This window comes from Neomonachus schauinslandi, chromosome 4 (assembly GCF_002201575.2).
Source record: "Neomonachus schauinslandi chromosome 4, ASM220157v2, whole genome shotgun sequence".
NCBI lineage: Eukaryota > Metazoa > Chordata > Mammalia > Carnivora > Phocidae > Neomonachus > Neomonachus schauinslandi.
Window position 1 is genome coordinate 49,906,123 of NC_058406.1, and position 18,705 is coordinate 49,924,827.

At 37.3% G+C, this 18,705-nt stretch overlaps 1 protein-coding gene across 1 annotated transcript in view; it reads right to left on the reverse strand.

Moving 5' to 3' along the window:
* DOCK7 (dedicator of cytokinesis 7) overlaps positions 1-18,705 on the reverse strand; it is a 217,678-nt gene that overhangs the window by 78,899 nt on the left and 120,074 nt on the right. The window contains exons 18-22 of the mRNA XM_044914530.1: positions 17,997-18,098; positions 10,534-10,620; positions 6,407-6,638; positions 2,782-2,946; positions 968-1,137 (exon numbers count right to left, since the gene is read on the reverse strand). Of these exons, the coding sequence (XP_044770465.1) occupies positions 968-1,137; positions 2,782-2,946; positions 6,407-6,638; positions 10,534-10,620; positions 17,997-18,098 (756 nt within the window). The remainder of the gene's footprint in view (positions 1-967; positions 1,138-2,781; positions 2,947-6,406; positions 6,639-10,533; positions 10,621-17,996; positions 18,099-18,705) is intronic.

The window sequence follows — 18,705 nt, forward strand, 5'->3', positions numbered from 1 at the left end:
GGTATGAGTAGTTCTGATGTTTTTGATCAACGTTCAAGTTCACATAACAAACCCAGATTGTTTAAAAAAAAAAATCTATTATAGTTCAGGCTAAGGGTTCAACACAGATGCTAGAACACATTTATTAATTCTTCCTCAGATCCTAGTTAATAGACTAAAAGTGCCAAAGCAAAGCTGGCTGTTATTCCACAACAATGGTATCTTCCTCCTTTCAAATGGCAAAAACTACTTTTGAAATGGTTTCGTCAAAACACAACATAACACTATTTACTGGTCTTAGTCTTACTGTTCTTTTTTCCACTTTGTTTAAACTCGTAATTATTTTTGTACCTGACCTATAAAAAGGTACTAACTATTCCCTTTTTTGAGGGGGTTAATAAAGATGCTGTTAAAAAAATATAGTTGGATCTCATACTAGCTGGCCTCTCACTTGTTACGTGGAATAATCATTAACCATCATTAAATAAATCATATTTTTCGAGCTCTGGTGCATCTTTATATTATATAGAGTTTTCCAGTGAAAGGCAGCTCTACTACCAATCAAGGCTAATCAATGGTCTTGATATTTTTCAGAGAAAGGATGGAGGTTCACATTTTAAATTAATGATGTGATGTCCCTTCTACAAAGCAGTCAGATAGGTCTCTTTTAACTCTATAGGAAATTAATCTAGTCATTTTTCACAGGATGGAGTACCACACAGACAAAAATGTTATATGGACTGGTAATCCTGGACAAATTTCTGAATTTGGCGATTTTCTTGAGCAGAATGCACAAACCAGTTTGTAACAGCAAGCTTATTTAATAGAAACATGAGACACTTAGTGTAGACGGATAGATAGAAAGGTACAATGTCTTGCCTGTTACTAACTCAAATACATTTTTAAATTAAGAATAAAATAAAATTGGACATTTCTCATTTGTTCATAAACTGAAAACCAAATGTACAGACGAGTATCTTCAGTTTACCTTACTGCCGATGATTGACCGTACTTCATCATCTGGTGACGTGGGAGTCCCAGATATATCTGGGTTACTATTACTAAGGCTCCGAGAACGATTTAAATTAAGGCTTGCAGGTCTCACAGCAGATCTAGCCATTGTGGCATAATGCACTGATCCTCCCAAACCCCCAGGACCTAGAGTTGTATATAAAATAGCACATAATTAAACAAAAAAAAATTAAGTCAAGAAAGGATCTGAAAAAAATCTCTGCCACTTTACAAAATTCCATAAAAATGAGGAATTATTTATTTCTAAATGAAAAATACTAAGTAAAAAAACACTTAAAACTTACTGATAGCTACACCAAGATACTCTATTTTACAGCAGTTGACAAAACCACATGCAAATAAAGTCATTATCTTGTCAATGTTTCCGATTATATATTAAATGTACGATAAAAAATGAGATAGAAAATACACACACACATTATTTTCACTTTAGATAGGAGTATCTAGGACCCAAGATGCTTCAGCTGATGACTCTTCCTTTCTCCCACCCCTCCTACTCTCTCCTGGATATACAGTCACTGGAAGGACAACCAATTTACTGTCAACATCTCTTAAATGAGATTGTGTTTTGTTTCTGAAATCTTATAGTTCTGAAATCTGAACTATAACAAAATGGCATCCTTACGATATACATATATATGTATAATCAAGATACTTCTAAGAGCGCAAGTTATAAAAGCAAGAATTCCTCTGTCTAAAATCAACTATGTTCAACCATCATTCAACCATATTCTATGAATATAAAAATACCCAGCAACTGTATCCATAATTTATCTCCATTTTCTTAAAGAAACCTTTCATATTTGCAAATGACACACAACTGTCAGGTCAGCATGTAAAAAAGATGTTGTGCAAAATCTGTGGAATTACAATAGTATACTGGATGAAAGGTAAAATGGAGAAGCATTATATATAGTCCACAATATACTTTCAGAGCCTAAAGTACTATAATTTTTAAAATCGAGATAGGAAATTACAACCCAGAATATGAGTCAATTACTTCTCTTTTTGCAATTAAGAAATAAAATATGCTAAAACTTAGAGTCGGATTACTATAATGTCTAGTTTTCATAATGAATGTCATATGTATTTATCACCATTATTAATGTTAACGTTGCCAAGAGCTGGAAAAGGGCACTCACCATCATCATTAGTGATGAATGATGACTCAAACAAATATGTGGGAGGTTGAAAGGTACGCACAACAAAACCATTAACTAACTAACACCTAAAGAGTTATTCAGACTAAGACATCCCCCCACCGCCCCACCACACTACCACCAGTGTCATACAAAGCCAAGTAACCACTTTGGGCCCTGATGTTCACAAAGGCTATATTATCTTATTGACCATGAAGAGATCAGGACTTTTCTAGAGAATAATCTTTTATATTGTTTTAGGTTTCACAAAGTTATCAGGGAACTAAGCCATCCTATTTCTTCTTTAATGTCCAAAATTCCAAATGACAAATATAACATTCTATTTATCTTACAGTAAAATGCTTCCAAAGACACAGAACTTATAAGGTTTCTTTCCAAGAATTAATTCAACCAAGCTCTAATTCAAATTAAAGGAAGCTGTATAAACAATGATGCCTGGAGATGTAACCTAATTATCCTTTTAACTCCAGCACCTAGCATATTCCATGCCACTCAGCAAGCACTCAATAAATGCTTGCTGTTTAATGAATGCATCCCACTAGGACAACGAGATTATTTCAATTTCGCCACGAACATACAAGAGAATTTCAAAGGAAAAGGAATAACGTACCTGGTGATGGTGAATTAGAGTAAGTATGCGGTAGGCGAAAAACGTAATAGATGTACGATGCGAGAAGGCTGTTTCTGCCATGCTGGTCATGACTTCCTTCCAAGTTTTTGTGGAGCCGATTTATAATTGATGCCATGGCTTCAAAAGATGCTTGACCTAGATTAACTTTTAAGAAGAAGGAACACATTTTTGCATTAATTTTTTTAAACTGCAAATTCCAAAAAGATCAAGGTTTTATCATCTCTACATGTGTTAAGTATAGTGATTATGCATAGTAAGTGTATAAAGATGATATTTGATGTTAATTTTAATGCTGTATTAGCTAAATCAAAATTACTTTTCTAAACAAAATTTTAAAACACTTATTTTACTAATGAAAACTATATGGGTTTGCTCAGTCAAAAAACAAAACATCACCTAACAGGTACCCATTATTTTGTAAAACAATACAAAGCACATAAGAAAAAAAGAAATCTATCTTGTGTATCACCTTTGAAAAGTCACTTCTTGTTTAAAAGAGGACTCTGAAAACCTAAGTAATATACAATGAGCATGTTATTCTTGTTTAAAAAATATTAACAATGAAAGTAGATTATTAAAAATATCAACTTAAAATACTAAGAAAAGAGGATAGTGAATAAGCACCGTGACTGACATGAGTGAATCGGTAAAAGGATTAGGCGCCTAGAGGAACAGGCTGAGGTAAGACGGCACAGCATTTTAAATGCCAGGCTAGCAATACCTACCCAGTCATTCAAGTGAGTGTGTAATGAAAATTTTGCAAAAGTTGGGAAATTCTGGTAGCACACTAAATAAATGGGTAAAACAAACAGCCATTCTGGGTGATTAAGTCTCAGAGTCTACGATTTATTATTTTTTTTTAAAAGATTTTCTTTATTTGACAGAGAGAGACACAGCGAGAGAGGGAACACAAGCAGGGGGGAGTGGGAGAGGGAGAAGCAGGCCGCCCGCCCAGCAGGGAGCCTGATGTGGGGCTCGATCCCAGGACCCCGGGACCATGACCTGAGCCGAAGGCAGACGCCCAGCGACTGAGCCACCCAGGTGCCCCTATGATTTATTTAATCAAGACAGGAAATTGAACAGGAATGAGGCCAATTAAACTTTCCTAAAACTGGAATAATCCGATAAATGGTTCCTGCTTAATTCCTTTTCCTTTTCCTCATAGTAGCTATTCCAAACCATCAGAATCCTTCTCAAAACTCAGATTCACTTTATTCCCTTCTCAGGAAATTTTGCTTTTTATCTCACAGTAGAAATTTATAGTATTAAAGTCCTCAACTTTTTACTACAAATTTATCCAAATCTGAAATCATTTTTATTTCCCTTCTAAAGGAAGCAGTGCTCCTCTCCTATAATAAACAATGATCACTTGACTTTTGTCCCACAGGCTTGCTCCATTAATTAAACCTTTTAGCGCCTCTTATATTTTTCTCCCCCCTCCACTAGTTACTCTAGGCACATAAACATGCTCAAATGATTCCATTCTTATGCCGTATCAACCCTGCCTCCTCTTCTAACCAAATACACTCTGTGAAAAAGAGTGTATACGTTTTGTATTCCTCTCATCATGTATAATGCGCTACTTAATTCTCTGTAATCTGGTTTCTACTTTCACTGTTTGACTAAAACTCTTGTTAATTTCACGAGTGGACACCTCTTTAGTAGATAAGACTGGGACTCTAGAGTCAGTTGCTTGGGTCTGAATCCTTAGGCAAATTTTCAAGTAGAGTGTTCATCACTCTACTTACTTGTAAAACAGTGGTAATATTATCTACACATAGAGTTGTGAGCATTTCATCCATTAATATAAATAAAGCACATAGCAGTTGCTGGCATATATTAAGTGCTGTGCAAATGTCTGCTACTATTGCATTATTATTTTACTTACATAATCTACAAAAATGAACGGTGCTAAATTTTTTTCTTAAAACCTTCTCCTAGGACTCCTGTGACAGTACTCTGTACAATAGCTCTTCAATATTTCTTAATCCACCCCTCTTCTCCAACTCACTGTCACCTCCTGTTTTGGCAGGACCTCATAGTTTATTGTAGAAATTCTGTAAGATTCCTAATTTCCCTCTTTGCTTCCAGATTTTCCCACTTTCAACCCATCTCCACATAGCACACTCATCTTTATAAAAGCCAAACTGGGTCACATTACTTCCCTAATTAAGACCAGACCCTTCAAAAACTATTGATTCCTTAAAGAGTAATAGTCCCAATTCCCTAAAGGATCATGGAAGATCCCATTTCATCTCCCTCATCTCCAATATCATCATTAATCACCAACCCTCCAATTTATGACTACTTATAATTCCCCCCAAATTTCCCAGTTCATTTATCTGTCTGTATACCATGAACATACTATTTAATCTCCCTGGACTAGTTATTTGCCTGTCAGACTCCTACTCAAGTTTAAATATTTGACCCAAGAATCACCTCTACTAACAAGTCTCCCTTAAAGCAGAGAAAGACAATTCTCACATGGCTTCACTCATATGTGGAACATAAGCAATAGTGTGGAGGATCATAGGGGAAGGGAGGGAAAACTGAAGGGGGAGAAATCAGAGAGGGAGATAAACCATGAGAGACTCTAGACTCCAGGAACCAAACTGAGGGTTACAGAAGGGAGGCGGTGGGGGGATGGGGTAGCTGGGTGATGGGTATTAAGAATGGCACATGTTGTGATGAGCACTGGGTGCTATACACAACTAATGAATCATTGAACACTACAACAAAAACTAACGATGTACTATATGCTGGCTAATTGAACATAATAATAAAAAAATAATTTAAAAAATAAAAATATAATAAGAATAAAATATGATAAAATTCCAAGGAGCTGAACACTCCTCTCCTTTGTGCAACCATTTAACACAGGAAACAGGACTACCTCTAATTCCACAATAAAACAGAAGAAAATGAGAATATAGAGATTCTGAGTTAATGAAGAAAAGAACAGCTATTTTATTTTTTTAAAGATTTTATTTATTTATTTGACAGAGAGAGACACAGCGAGAGAGAGAACACAAGCAGGGGGAGTGGGAGAGGGAGAAGCAGGCTTCCCGCCGAGCAGGGAGCCCGATGCGGGGCTCGATCCCAGGACCCTGGGATCATGACCTGAGCCGAAGGCAGACGCTTAACGACTGAGCCACCCAGGCGCCCCAAGAACAGCTATTTTAAATAGAGGATAGCAGATGAGTAAAAATGTAGGCTAGGTAAATCACGCATCATGTAAAAAGCAAAATGATTTATCTGTTTGCCTGTTTTCCAAAATATTCTGTGAGATCCTTAAAATCAGGAACTAAGCCTTGGACAGAGCCTATTGGTGTCTAGCACATAGTAAGACCTTAATCAATATTTGGTGAGTGGATAAATGAATTTGTTTCCATAATCTGAGTTGAAGTCTATATGGCACATTTTATAAAAACAAAAAAAAGAAAGTTACTTTCTGGCATCAGAAACAAGTAAATACCCCCACCTTCTCCTCCCCAAAATCACAGTCCTTATAGATAACACATAGTAAACCATGACTCTATTTCTGCAAAAGCTAGAAATGCCAAGTTACAAATTTCCTAATTCCCCAAACGTAAGTAAAAATTACCTATTTGGCCAGCAATAACAGGAGGTCTAACAACTAAAAGTATCAGTTTATCAAGCAGAAGATGAAGAAATCGGACCACTGGTTCTAACTGAGATGAATTCAATGCTGAAATACTGCTCTTCAATTCATTTTCTAAGTTATTTTCCATTATACGCATGTCTCCAATTCGGACTGGGAACATGTGTTCATCCAGAGCATTGACCAGAGCAAAAAATTTGTCGAGATAAGGATCCTAAAACAAAGAATAAACAAAATCACTATCCAATTATAACTGTAAATTCCCGAAACTTTGGACCATATAAATATATTTTATATAATATAAAATAGTTCGTATAAATTAGTAATACAAAAAAGTACACAATTATATATATTGTTTCCAATTAAAACTAGATCTATTCTCATTTATTATTGTAAAGTGGCCATTTGAACACTATTAATTAGTCAGAATTCTATTGATACTAATTAAGGATTTTTCTCCCCCCAGTGTGAGTCCATCTTATTGTTTTAGAACTTAATGATTGTGCAGGTCTATCAGTACAAGGTCTGTGCCCATTATTAGTTTATTACCTCTCAGCTCCATCCAAACCCACCATCTTGCCACAATTTGTAATACTGGAGCTGGACTCTTCAAATTGCATTTCTCCTTTGTCAGCTGGCCTGTGGTTAGGCTCTGACCACAGAGGGTACAAGAAACAGCCTTCCTTCTTCCTATTTGTTTTCCCGATGGCAGCTAGCAGATGTGAATGCTGGAATTTCAGAGGTGAGGGACATGGCAGCAGTGTTCACACCAGCAATGGTGGCTCCTGTCCCCGAGCAGGTGCCCTCCACACCCTGGTATGGCAGGCAATGTGTGCCCGAAGCAGTGGTGTCCTCTCCTCGGAGGTCTGAGTCTTAGCCCTCAGGATCCTCCTCTAGGTTTCTAAGTTCCTTTCTTATCAGTTTCTGCAACTGCTATCTCTGTTACAATCACAGAATTTTCTTTTACCCCACTTAGTAGTGAATCACCTTTAACCCAGTTAACAATTATTTGGATATAAATTGTCTCCATTCGAATTACTGGCAATTTCCATCTCCTGACTAAATCCTGACTGCTATTATTTAACCTCCTTCTATACCAACAGAACCACAGTCTTATTTAAAGCAATTCTGTGCCCAGTCCCAGGGCAGATGCTTGCTCCCCCAGCTTGCTTTATGCCTACTGATGAGATGTGTGTAGTGATGACTGTGTATAGCGCTGACCAGTGAGATGTGAACAGAAGTCTACTGGAACTCTGGGAAGACTTTTACTTAGTTAATAGTGAAAATAAACTTTAAGACAATAATGTCGAAGAGCTTCATTCACATTTATAGTTCTAATATTGTTCTAATTTGATATGTAGAATTTAAATGAATAAAAAATTCTTGAGTTCTAACTATAGATCCAGTAAATTTCAAAGAGCTACACGCAAAGCATAAAACATAAGAAACATTATTGTGTTTGATCCTTTTAAGAAGATAATACATGATGAAATTGTTTTACATAGTGGCAAAAATTTATAAAATCTTGAGTATTACTCATCAGGACTGTGAAAGCCAGATTACTACAAAGTAGATACTTCCACTTTATCTTCTCCTACATTCTACAGATTCTAAATCATCTATATATTTTGCCCCAATCCTTCTTTGTCACATAAAGATAACACGTGTATCTGCCTCTATAAAAACGAAGTTAAGAGTAAAAGATACTTATACTACCAACTCTAAAAAGAGAAAACTAATAATGACTATAGGAATAAAAAAACATGAAGAATAATGTATTTTTATAAGAAGATATGATACTATTAAGGGAAAGAATACATTTCAACAGTATACTGTAACATCAATCTTATCATTATCAAAAGAGTAAAGACTATAGGAAACAGAACATATCCAGTACCAGAAAAGGAAAAACGCTGCTGGAGCCATTCTTTTACTGGGATCTACCTGTATAATGCTAAAACCTATCTACTACCTTTTGTTGCTGTTGTTTTAAAACATAACAGAGAGGTGCTCTGTCTTATTTTTCCCTACTTCACTGCAGAAAAGAGTTAACATAGCAAGCTTAAGATTGCTATCATTTGGAAGGCCAGATGGGAATCTGGATTTCAAGAGAGTTCCACCTGATAGGGGATGACTTACTACACCTAAATTGTTTGTGCAAACAGTATGGTTTATGCTGAAAACGTGCTTTCCTTCTGGGACTCAAGAATTTTGGTATGTGATAGGCAAAGGGTGCCTATGTTACACCCTATACTAAAAATCCTGGGAACTAAGTCTCTAATGAATGAGCCTCCCCTGGTAGACAATATCTCACACATGCTGCTTCCACTCACCCTATGTGACTCCACTAGGAGAGGATCTTGGAAGCTTGTGCTTTCTTTCCTGTGGACTTGACCTCTTTTCCCTTAGGTGATTTTATTTTATCTTTCACTAAAATAAATCATTGCTGTGAATATGACTGTATGATGGGTCCTCTGAGTTCTGCTAGAAAATCCTTGAACTTGAGGGTGGCCTTGGAAATCCCCATATACCACCCCTTCCCTTTTCAAGTTGGACTCCATTTTAAACACTTGCCTCTTCTCACTCTACATTTTCTCCCTGGATAATTACTCAACCAATATAGTTTCAGCTATCACATCTATTCTGCCACCTTCAATGTTAAACTTGAAATTAATTACAACTGCCTTGGGATATTTTTATCTGAAGTACATAGGCACTTCAAACTCAACAGGCTCAAAAATAAACTCACTATAACTCCAGAATCATCTCCATAATCTCTCTTAGCATGCAACCAAATTTACTTCTCTCATCTTTCTTTAGGTTAGAAATCACCATCTACCTAGACTCTAAACTCTATGGCATTCAAGGTCCTTCATAATCTGTTAACAGCCTGGTCTTTTTTTCTCATCTATCACAATTTCCCCAGGCACTATAAATTACATTCACACCAGATTACTTGCCCGTTCTTAGACTACTATCCCTTTGCACTTGCTTTTTATCATCTGAATTGCCCACCCTCTCTCTGTATGGTAAATGCCTACTTATCAATACAACATCTCAGATAATTCCCAGCAGAACAGACAACTCTCTACTCTTGAAAGGATTTCATTCATACATTTAACACAGTACTAACTTTACTGTACTGCTATTATTTTTACACTTTCCCCATTAGACTGTAAGCTCTATGTAGTCAGGGATGTTGTTACCTGTCAAGGAAAGAAACTTCCCTTCAAAGACCTTACAGTGTAATAGGGGAAAGAACCAATAAATAAATGCATATGTACATATGCATACATACACACATATTACACACACAGAATGAGAGAAAGCAAAAGTGCAAGAGAGTACAGGTAAGAGCTAGAAGCAGTAGCAACTGCAGGGTAAGATGATAGAGTAATGGGGCTGCTATGCTTAAGAGTCTCCAGGAAAGGGGCACCTTGGTGGCTCAGTCGGTTAAGCATCTGACTTTGGCTCAGGTCATGATCTCAGGGTCCTGGGATGGCGCCCCATGTTAGGCTCCCTGCTCAGCAGGGAGTCTGCTTCTCCTTTTCCCTCTGCATGCTCGTGCACTCACTCACTCTTTCTCTCAAATAAATAAATTTTTTTTTAAAAAGTCCCCAGGAAAGGCCTGAGGTATGCAGAAGTCTTACTGAAAAGAAGTGCATGTCAGGAGGAAAGTATTCCAGCTAGAGAAAGAGTAAATATACAGGCTTTGAGGAAAGCCTGGCATATTCCAGATAAACAGCGAAGAATACAGAGCAAATGATCAAACTCTCACCATTTGAAATATCTGAGTCTATGAGGAATAAAACAGGTTGGATGACGGTTTTCAACTCTAATTCTGCAATGTACCAGAAACTTACAAAAAAAAAAAAAAGTCACTGAATTGTTGAAAATGAAATCGATGACACTTTGAAGAGCAAAAAGTTTGCTTGTGTGGATATTAAAAGGCTTTGGTTGATTCCTTTAAAAAGTAACTTCTAAATTTATACATTTCTGATATATAATCCCCTAAGTTACAGCAGATAATGAAACTGATTCAAGTACTAGACAGTATGTTCATTCATTCAAGTGAAAACTGATCATAAAAATTATTAAAACTCACTTACTTGTGTATGGATAGATGAAACAGCAACAACTTCAACATTAAAAACACCTTTGTGATTATCTACCCACTTCATGCCAGGTAGAGGAACCTATAAAATATTAACTATATTAAATATAATGATCACAGATACTTAAGTTGATCAGAAATTCTGAAAACAAAAAAATTATAATACCTCAATGAGAAAAAAATCCTGTGGAAATATATTTTTATACACTGTAAATGAATGTAAAGCTTGTTTTTTGTTATTACAAAATCATTGTTTCTTACAAGAGAATTAAAAGGCTCAAGGAGCAAAAAGCAGAAAATATACACTCAAAATTCTATCTCCCCAAAGACATATCCCTTTATATCATTCCAAATCTTCCTCTGTGCACATGTATTTTTTACACACCCTACCCTTGCATAGGTTATATAAAACATTATTTTAAACCTGTTTTTCACATATATTGTGAATCTCTTTTCATGTCAATATATTCACATCTACAGTATCATTTTAATATTGTTTTCTTGTAAAAAACACCCATTTTGTTTTAATAAGGCTGTAAAATATTCACAGCAAAGGAATTCTTTTTTTTTTAAGATTTTATTTATTTATTTGACAGAGAGAGACACAGTGAGAGAGGGAACACAAGCAGGCGGAGTGGGAGAGGGAGAAGCAAGCTTCCCGTGGAGCAGGGAGCCTGATGTGGGACTCGATCCCAGGACTCTGGGATCATGACCCAAGCTGAAGGCAGACGCTTAACAACTGAGCCACCCAGGTGCCTCGCAAAGGAATTCTGTTATAATGGTTAGAAAACTTTCTGTCTGATGTAAATTGCTAGGAATATTAATTAAAGTAGTATCATAAAAAGTTATTTTTAAAGAGAGTACATCACTTCTCTCTATTCCTCCTGCTAAGTACAGCTAAAAAACCCTGAGCATGATACACAAAATAAACACTGAAAGGTAGAAAGAAGAATGCAAACGACTAGGGACCTCGGGATGTGAGGAAATATAAAGTAGTGTTTCCTGGGTTTTATTTTTGCATCACAGATCCTGGACTAGGTGCTAGAGAAGCTGGCAACCCAGAAACACCAAAAGGAGTAGACAAAAACAAGCTCCAAGAAAAGCCTGCTCTCTCTAATCAAAGCCAGCAAGTACCCTACTCTGGCCAAACATAAGGAAACAAGTTGCAGCCCCACCCCTCCTCCATAGGCTGAGGAGGGAGCGCAGGTGTCCACCCTCAGCTGGCTGTAATGAGGTGCCCTCGTTCCTCACCCCATCGCCCAACACACTGGGGGGTATCAGAGAAGACAGAGGTGGAAACTAGTCCCAGCCCAGTGGTAACAAGTACCCCCGTCAACTGTGGTGTCAGTGGAAGCCAAGCAGGGAGCAGTACCAAGGTGGCCCTTCCTCCTCACATACAGGGATGTGTCAGTGGAGGCCTAGTGGGGAGCCTGAAATCCCACCTCTATCCATTAGTAAGAAGCACCCTGAAACCACTGCAAAGTGAGGAATGTGGATCTTTACCTGTTGCATGAATGTGGCAATAGTGCCTCCCCCTACTGCTAAAACCCAAGGCTTAAATAAGCTCTGAGGTCATAATACCCAAGATGTCTTAGATAGAATAACAAATCTTGCATCACACCAAGAACCAGAAAAATCTCAAATGAAAAAAGGCAATCAACAAACACTAACATGACACAGATGCTGGACCGTCATCATTAAAACAAAGCAAAACAGGCTTCAACAAGCAATTACAAATATCCTTGAAATAAATGACCAAAATAGAAAGTCTCAGGAAAAATATTTTAGGGATTTCTTTCCCATAGTTTCATTTTTTATCACGCGTAGAAAAGAAAACCGACTAAAGTCAGTTTCCTCTTACAAAATTCAAGACTAGGGCGCCTGGGTGGCTCAGTTGGTTAAGCGACTGCCTTCGGCTCAGGTCATGATCCTGGAGTCCCAGAATCGAGTCCCGCATCGGGCTTCCTGCTCGGCGGGGAGTCTGCTTCTCCCACTGACCCTCCCCCCTCTCATGCTCTCTCTCTCTCATTCTCTCTCAAATAAATTAAAAAAAAAAAAAAAAATTCAAGACTAAGTTGGTAAGAAATGCAATTTTCTACTAAGGTAAATACAGGTTTTGAAACTTTTGTAAAAGAAAGATGGTGCAGTAAATTCAAACTATTCAAAGCAAGAATTAGTACTAGCTCTTTCAACCCAAAATACTTGTTTTCAGCTTAAAAAAATAGGATACGCAAATAAAATGAACACAGACTGCTTTAAATATAGTGGTTCTTAAAGTCTGATCTGAGGATCAGCAGCATAAACGTCATCTGGGCACTTATTGGAAATGTAAATAATCAAGCCCCAACCCAGACGTCCTGCATCAGAAACTCTGGGGGTGAGGTTCAACAGCTGGCGTAACACCTCTCCAGGTGATTTTGATGCATGCTAAGGTAAGAACTGTTGTCTTAAAACTCTAACAAGCAGCGTGGCAATAGGAATGCCACAATAGTGGTGAACATTTCTTTAGCACTTTTCATGTGCCTAGCACCACTCTAAGCACTCTACAGACTACTATCGTTTGATCACCAACGTAACCCCTTCTTAGAAGCATTAATTATTCTCAACTTACAGATGAGAAAATTCTGGCAGAGAGAATATTTTAGTTGGCTCGGGCCGCCATAACAAAGTATCATACATTGGGTGACTTAAACCACAGAAAGTTATTTTCTCAGGTTGGAGACTAGAAATCCAAAATCAAGGTGACAATATGGTCAGTTTCTGGTGAGAAACCCTTCCTAGCTTGCAGACGGCTACCTTCTCACTGTGCTCTTACACAGCTAACAGTAACAGTACTCTGATGTCTCTTCTTAAGGCACTAATCATGAGGCCCACCCTCCTGACCTCATCTGAAACTCATTTGAACCTAATTAACTCCCATAGATCTCATCTCCAAATACTAGCACATTGTGGGTTAGAACTTCAACATATGAATTTGCGGGGGGGAGGGGGGGATGAGGTGGGGAGACATAATTCAGTCCATAGCAGAGAGATTAAGAAACTTACCTGAGGTTACACAACTAATAAATGGTGAGGCCAGGAATGAAACCCTGAAAATAACGATATACTGCCTTTCGAAAGTATATGAGATTTGAAACAACAACAATAAAAACTTTAATAATCCCTACCCTTCAAAAGTTAACCTTGCTAAACTTGAAGTATATTTTTCAAACTATTTATCACCCAATTACTGATGTGTACTTGAGGGGTGAGTTTGGTTGTCACTATATTGTTTGCTTTTATATTTTTATTATAAATGTTCTATTGGGGGGCGCCTGGGTGGCTCAGTAGGTTGAGCATCCTTGTGATTTCCGCTCAGGTCATGATCTCATGTTTGTGAGACTGACCCCTGCATCAGGCTCCGTGCTGGGTATAGAGCCTGCTTAAGATTCTCTCTCTTCCTCTCAATAAATGAATGAATGAATGAATGAATGAATGTTCTACTGGGATACTGAGGTGGGATATTGAAATCTGTATTACTCCTCTTAACTACTGCAACACTGCATGGATGTACAATAATTTAATTCAGTATTAAATTCTTGGTTGATCCATGTAGTTTTCATTTTTTATGTTTTGCTAATCAGTAATCCTATAATTTTTTCCTTCTTTTTAGATGAAACAAAATGTATCTATTAAAAATATTACACAGTGTATGTTAACTAACTTGAATTTAAATAAAATAAAATAAGACATTTTTTAAATGAAGATGAGGGACACCCGAGTGGCTCAGACAATTAAGCATCTGCCTCCGGCTCAGGTCATGATCCTGGAGTCTCAGAATCCAGCCTCATGTCCGGCTCCCTGCTCAGCAGGGAGTCTGCTTCTCCCTCTCCCTCTGCTCACCGACCCCCACTGGTGCTCTCTCACTCATTCTCTCTCTCAAGTAAATAAAATCTTTAAAAACAAAAATAAATAAAATAAAAATACTATAGTCATATATTATACACTTCCACGTCAATAGTTAAATACATCTATGTTGGCATGGCATGTCCTGACTATGCTTGGTACAACCTGGTATGCTCTTTGTAGAAATGAGGACACAGATGTATCAACCACATTCAACTAATGTAGTTAAAATTAATGTGCTACTCAGGATGTCACAGATTTAGTCCAACTCTAACTTAGGTCAGAGAAGTGAAATACCCAGTGAACTTGGGCAAATGAGATACTAAAAATACTTTCTTAAAAGGTAGTTAGGTAATATCCTTCACTGCATGTGATTGGTGGTTCATGGAAAAATGGCACTCAAGCTTTGGAATGGGAGGAACTATGGATGGGATTTGGCAAATGGGTTTGTATTTCACAGCCTAGAGTCCTCTCTCTCCACATGCCAGTGAAATGCCCAATGGGGGAGGGGGATGAGGGAGATGCAAAGAAATGGCCAATGTTTCTGTGGGGAAAAGAACACAACAGATATTCCTCACTGCCAAATGGCTAATCACTTTGAGAAACTTTGTATGGTCTCAGCAAAATTTTCATTTTTTAGTTTTGCTGATACCAACAATCCTGTAACTTTTTAAATTCATACAACAAATATTTATTGAAGGCTCTAGACAGTTTTCTAGGTACTAAGGTTCCATGGCAAACACAAGGTCTGCTCTCAGGGAGCTTACCCACCATTTCTTATACAGAAAAGTAAGGAAATAAATAATATAATTTCAGATAGTGGTAAGTATTAAGTAAATAAAATTGGATTAAAAATGATAGAGTGTATCAGCAGTGAGGTAGAAGGAAGGGTTGGAAATTCATGGAGTAAGCAAAGATCTCTATGAGGAGGTAATATTTTATATAAAATTCAGAAAATGAAAAGAATCCAGCCATGTGAAGTTCAGGAAGAGGAAAGAAAATTCAAAGGCCTAGAAGCAGGAAAAAATTTAGAAGAAGCTCTAAGTACCGAAGAACAGGCTCAGGGATGGTAGAAGATGATGTTAAAGAGGTGGAAGAGCTCAGATCCTTTGGAGATTTGGAGGTCATGGAGAAAAATCTAGATTTATATTCTAAGTACAATGAAATGCCAGCAAAATATAGATACACTATATAAACATTATATGTGATCATAAAGAAACACTAGGTCTTGGCAATATCATGCTGAATGAAAAAAGCAAGTCCCCCCAGAGGATTATATACAGCATAATACCCTTTTCATTAAATCCAAAAAATAAGCAAAGTAAAAATGTATTGTTTAGACATACATATACCTCAATTAAAAGTAGTTTTAAGAGGCTAGTTTTCAAAACAATGTGAATGCACTTAATGCCATGGAACTGGACACTTAAAAATGGTTAAAATGGTAAATTTTAATTTACGTGTATTTTACCACAATTTTTTAAGCCTCTGCCTTTGGCTCAGGTCATGATCCCAGGGTCCTGGGATCGAGCCCCAAGTCGGGCTCCCTGCTCAGCAGGAAGCCTGCTTTTCCCCCATTCTCTTTCCCTCCCCTTGCTCAGGATCTCTCAAATAAATAAAATTTTAAAAAATACAAAAGCTTAAGCACTTATCTATCAGTCATACTACACATCTATAGTCAAATCCAAATTATGCCCATATTCTTTATATATGAGCATATACACAGCATAGTAGCTAGAAGAAAACCATCAGCCTCCCTTTAGAAAGCCGACCTTGCATTTGCAAATCAATTAAGAATAAAAACATAACTTCCAAAAAATCAGATTTTCTTTTAAAATATTTCCTTTTGAAATATATAATGCAATCCCTGACAGAAGACTAGCTGATTTTACTGAGAAGATGTGTTCCTAGAAAACTGAATGGAAGGTTTGGCAGGGGGTGGGGTGGGGGGGAAGGGAGGAAGGAAGGAGTCATCTTTCTTTCCTACTGTCTTTATTCATTCGTTTAATAAATACTTACTGCCTGCTGTGAGCAAAGCACTATTCTAAGTACTTGTAGAGAGAGCAATGCACAAGAAAGACAAAGTCCCTACCTTCCCGGAATTTATACTCTGTAGAAAATAAACAAAGATATATGAAGTATAAAGTCAATGATAAGTACCACGAGGACAAAGCAAAGTAAAGGGATAAAAAATGGTGGAGGCTGCACTTGAAATGAAGCTCTCAGAGATACCCTGTCTGAAGAAGCAGGATCTGAGGGGCTATCTGGATGAAACGAAGAAGCTGGCCTGGTGATGGAGCACCACCAGCAGAGGGAACTGCAAAGGGCCCGATGTGGGAATGCACTCTGCACATCTGAGAACAGCCAAGGCACTGTGCTGTGTGGCTGGGACAGAGTAAGTGACAGAGAACAGTAAGAAAGGAGGTCGGAGCAGGAGCTTTCTGTTGCCTCTGTTTTTTAAAAATAAAAACAATACAAATTTATTTGTGAGTATTTTTCAAGTTCTATTCTGAAAATAAATGCCACCAGGAGAACATTCCCAAGACATAGTTCAGATTAATGCATACAAAGAGTCACGTGCAAATCATCCTGTAACCGTTCTCTCAAAAAGCACTTTGGGTTTTGAATAGTGGCTACTGATTCCTGATTGAGCTTTTTCAATGTTTAGGTTTCTTGCAAGTCACATAGGTCATCATCACAGCTGCTAATGTTTCTTGTATTGCATGTTTTTTTTTTTAAAGATTTTATTTATTCATTTGAGACACAGAGATACAGAGAGAGAGAGAGAGCACGAGCAGGGGCAGAGGGAGAGGGAGAGGGAGAGGGAGAAGCAGGCTCTGAGCCAGGAGCCAGGAGCCAGGAGCCTGATATGGGGCTCGATCCCAGGACCCTGGAATCATGACCTGAGCCGAAGGCAGACGCTTAACCATCTGAGCCACACAGGTGCCCCTCTTGTATTGCATGTTTATAGCTACTTTATTTTCACGTACATGATCATCAATTACAAAAATATTCTAAAAAATTTGTTTGTACTCCTTCCTCCAGACTTTTAGTGAAATGTTGTCTACTAAAAACAAAACAAAACAAAAAAACTCACTTATTTAAAGCTTCTCATGTTACAATATGAAAATTCTCCAAATTTGCCTTGTAAGTTTATATTTCACATATTACTTTGGTTTAAAAATCAATATACTTAGGGCGCCTGGGTGGCTCAGTTGGTTAAGTGACTGCCTTCAGCTCAGGTCATGATCCCGGAGTCCTGGGATCGAGTCCCACATCGCGCTCCCTGCTCAGCGGAGAGTCTGCTTCTCCCTCTGCCCCTCCCCCCTCTCATGCTCTCTCTCTCTCATTCTCTCTCTCAAATAAATAAATAAAATCTTTAAAAAAAAATCAATATACTTAGATTAAAAGCTTTAAGTATTCTACAGAGTAGAATTCTAATTCTAAGAGAAAACAGTATTATTATCTACATACTTCTAGACAGAATAGCAAGGTCTCGTTTGAGAAAAATACCTTTGTAATAAAAAATTCATTTCATTCAATCTGGAGAGTTTCACCAGGAGAGATACTGACCTCAGGAGACAGTACAGAATAAGCCTGTGGTGGTTTTTCCAGTGAGACTGGTAGGCAAAACTGCCCAGTCTTTAATCGTCCATTCTGAAGCATTGGTATCCACTTTTAATTAAAAAGGAAACAATATTAAGTTTAATATGTTTGTTACAAAAGTAATTACTTGGCAAATCTGTTTTAAGAACTTGGTATGAGCCAAATTTGTCTCACATCACCAAACACCAAGGGGATTTGATTAAGTAATAATAATAGGTTTCATGATTCCTCTAAAGAAAAGCTCCCCTGACAATATTTTATTAAGGAGGATCCCCAAAACATTATTATTACTAACTAGCCATGCAATATTTAAATCTATAGATGGTCCTTATTACCCCAGAAAAGGCTGGAGTAGAAGAAAAAGGCCACCAAGTGGATCCATTTTAAATGGGGGTAACAGTGTCAATGTATATAGGGAAAGGTTTGATTAAACGTCAATGCTGACAACAAAACTAAAAAGCATGAACATAAATTTATTTTGTTACGTTTAGCAAAATTCATTTCATAAACTGCAAGAGACAAAAAAAAGTCAAATGTTGATTTTTCTCTTTTGGGTAGCAGCATGATTTTTCTGACAAAGTTGTGATAGCACATCATGACACCATATCCTTCCCCTTAGGTTTACCTTTGCAATTCAATCATAATGATTTTCAAAAAATACTCAAGAGTTTTAATT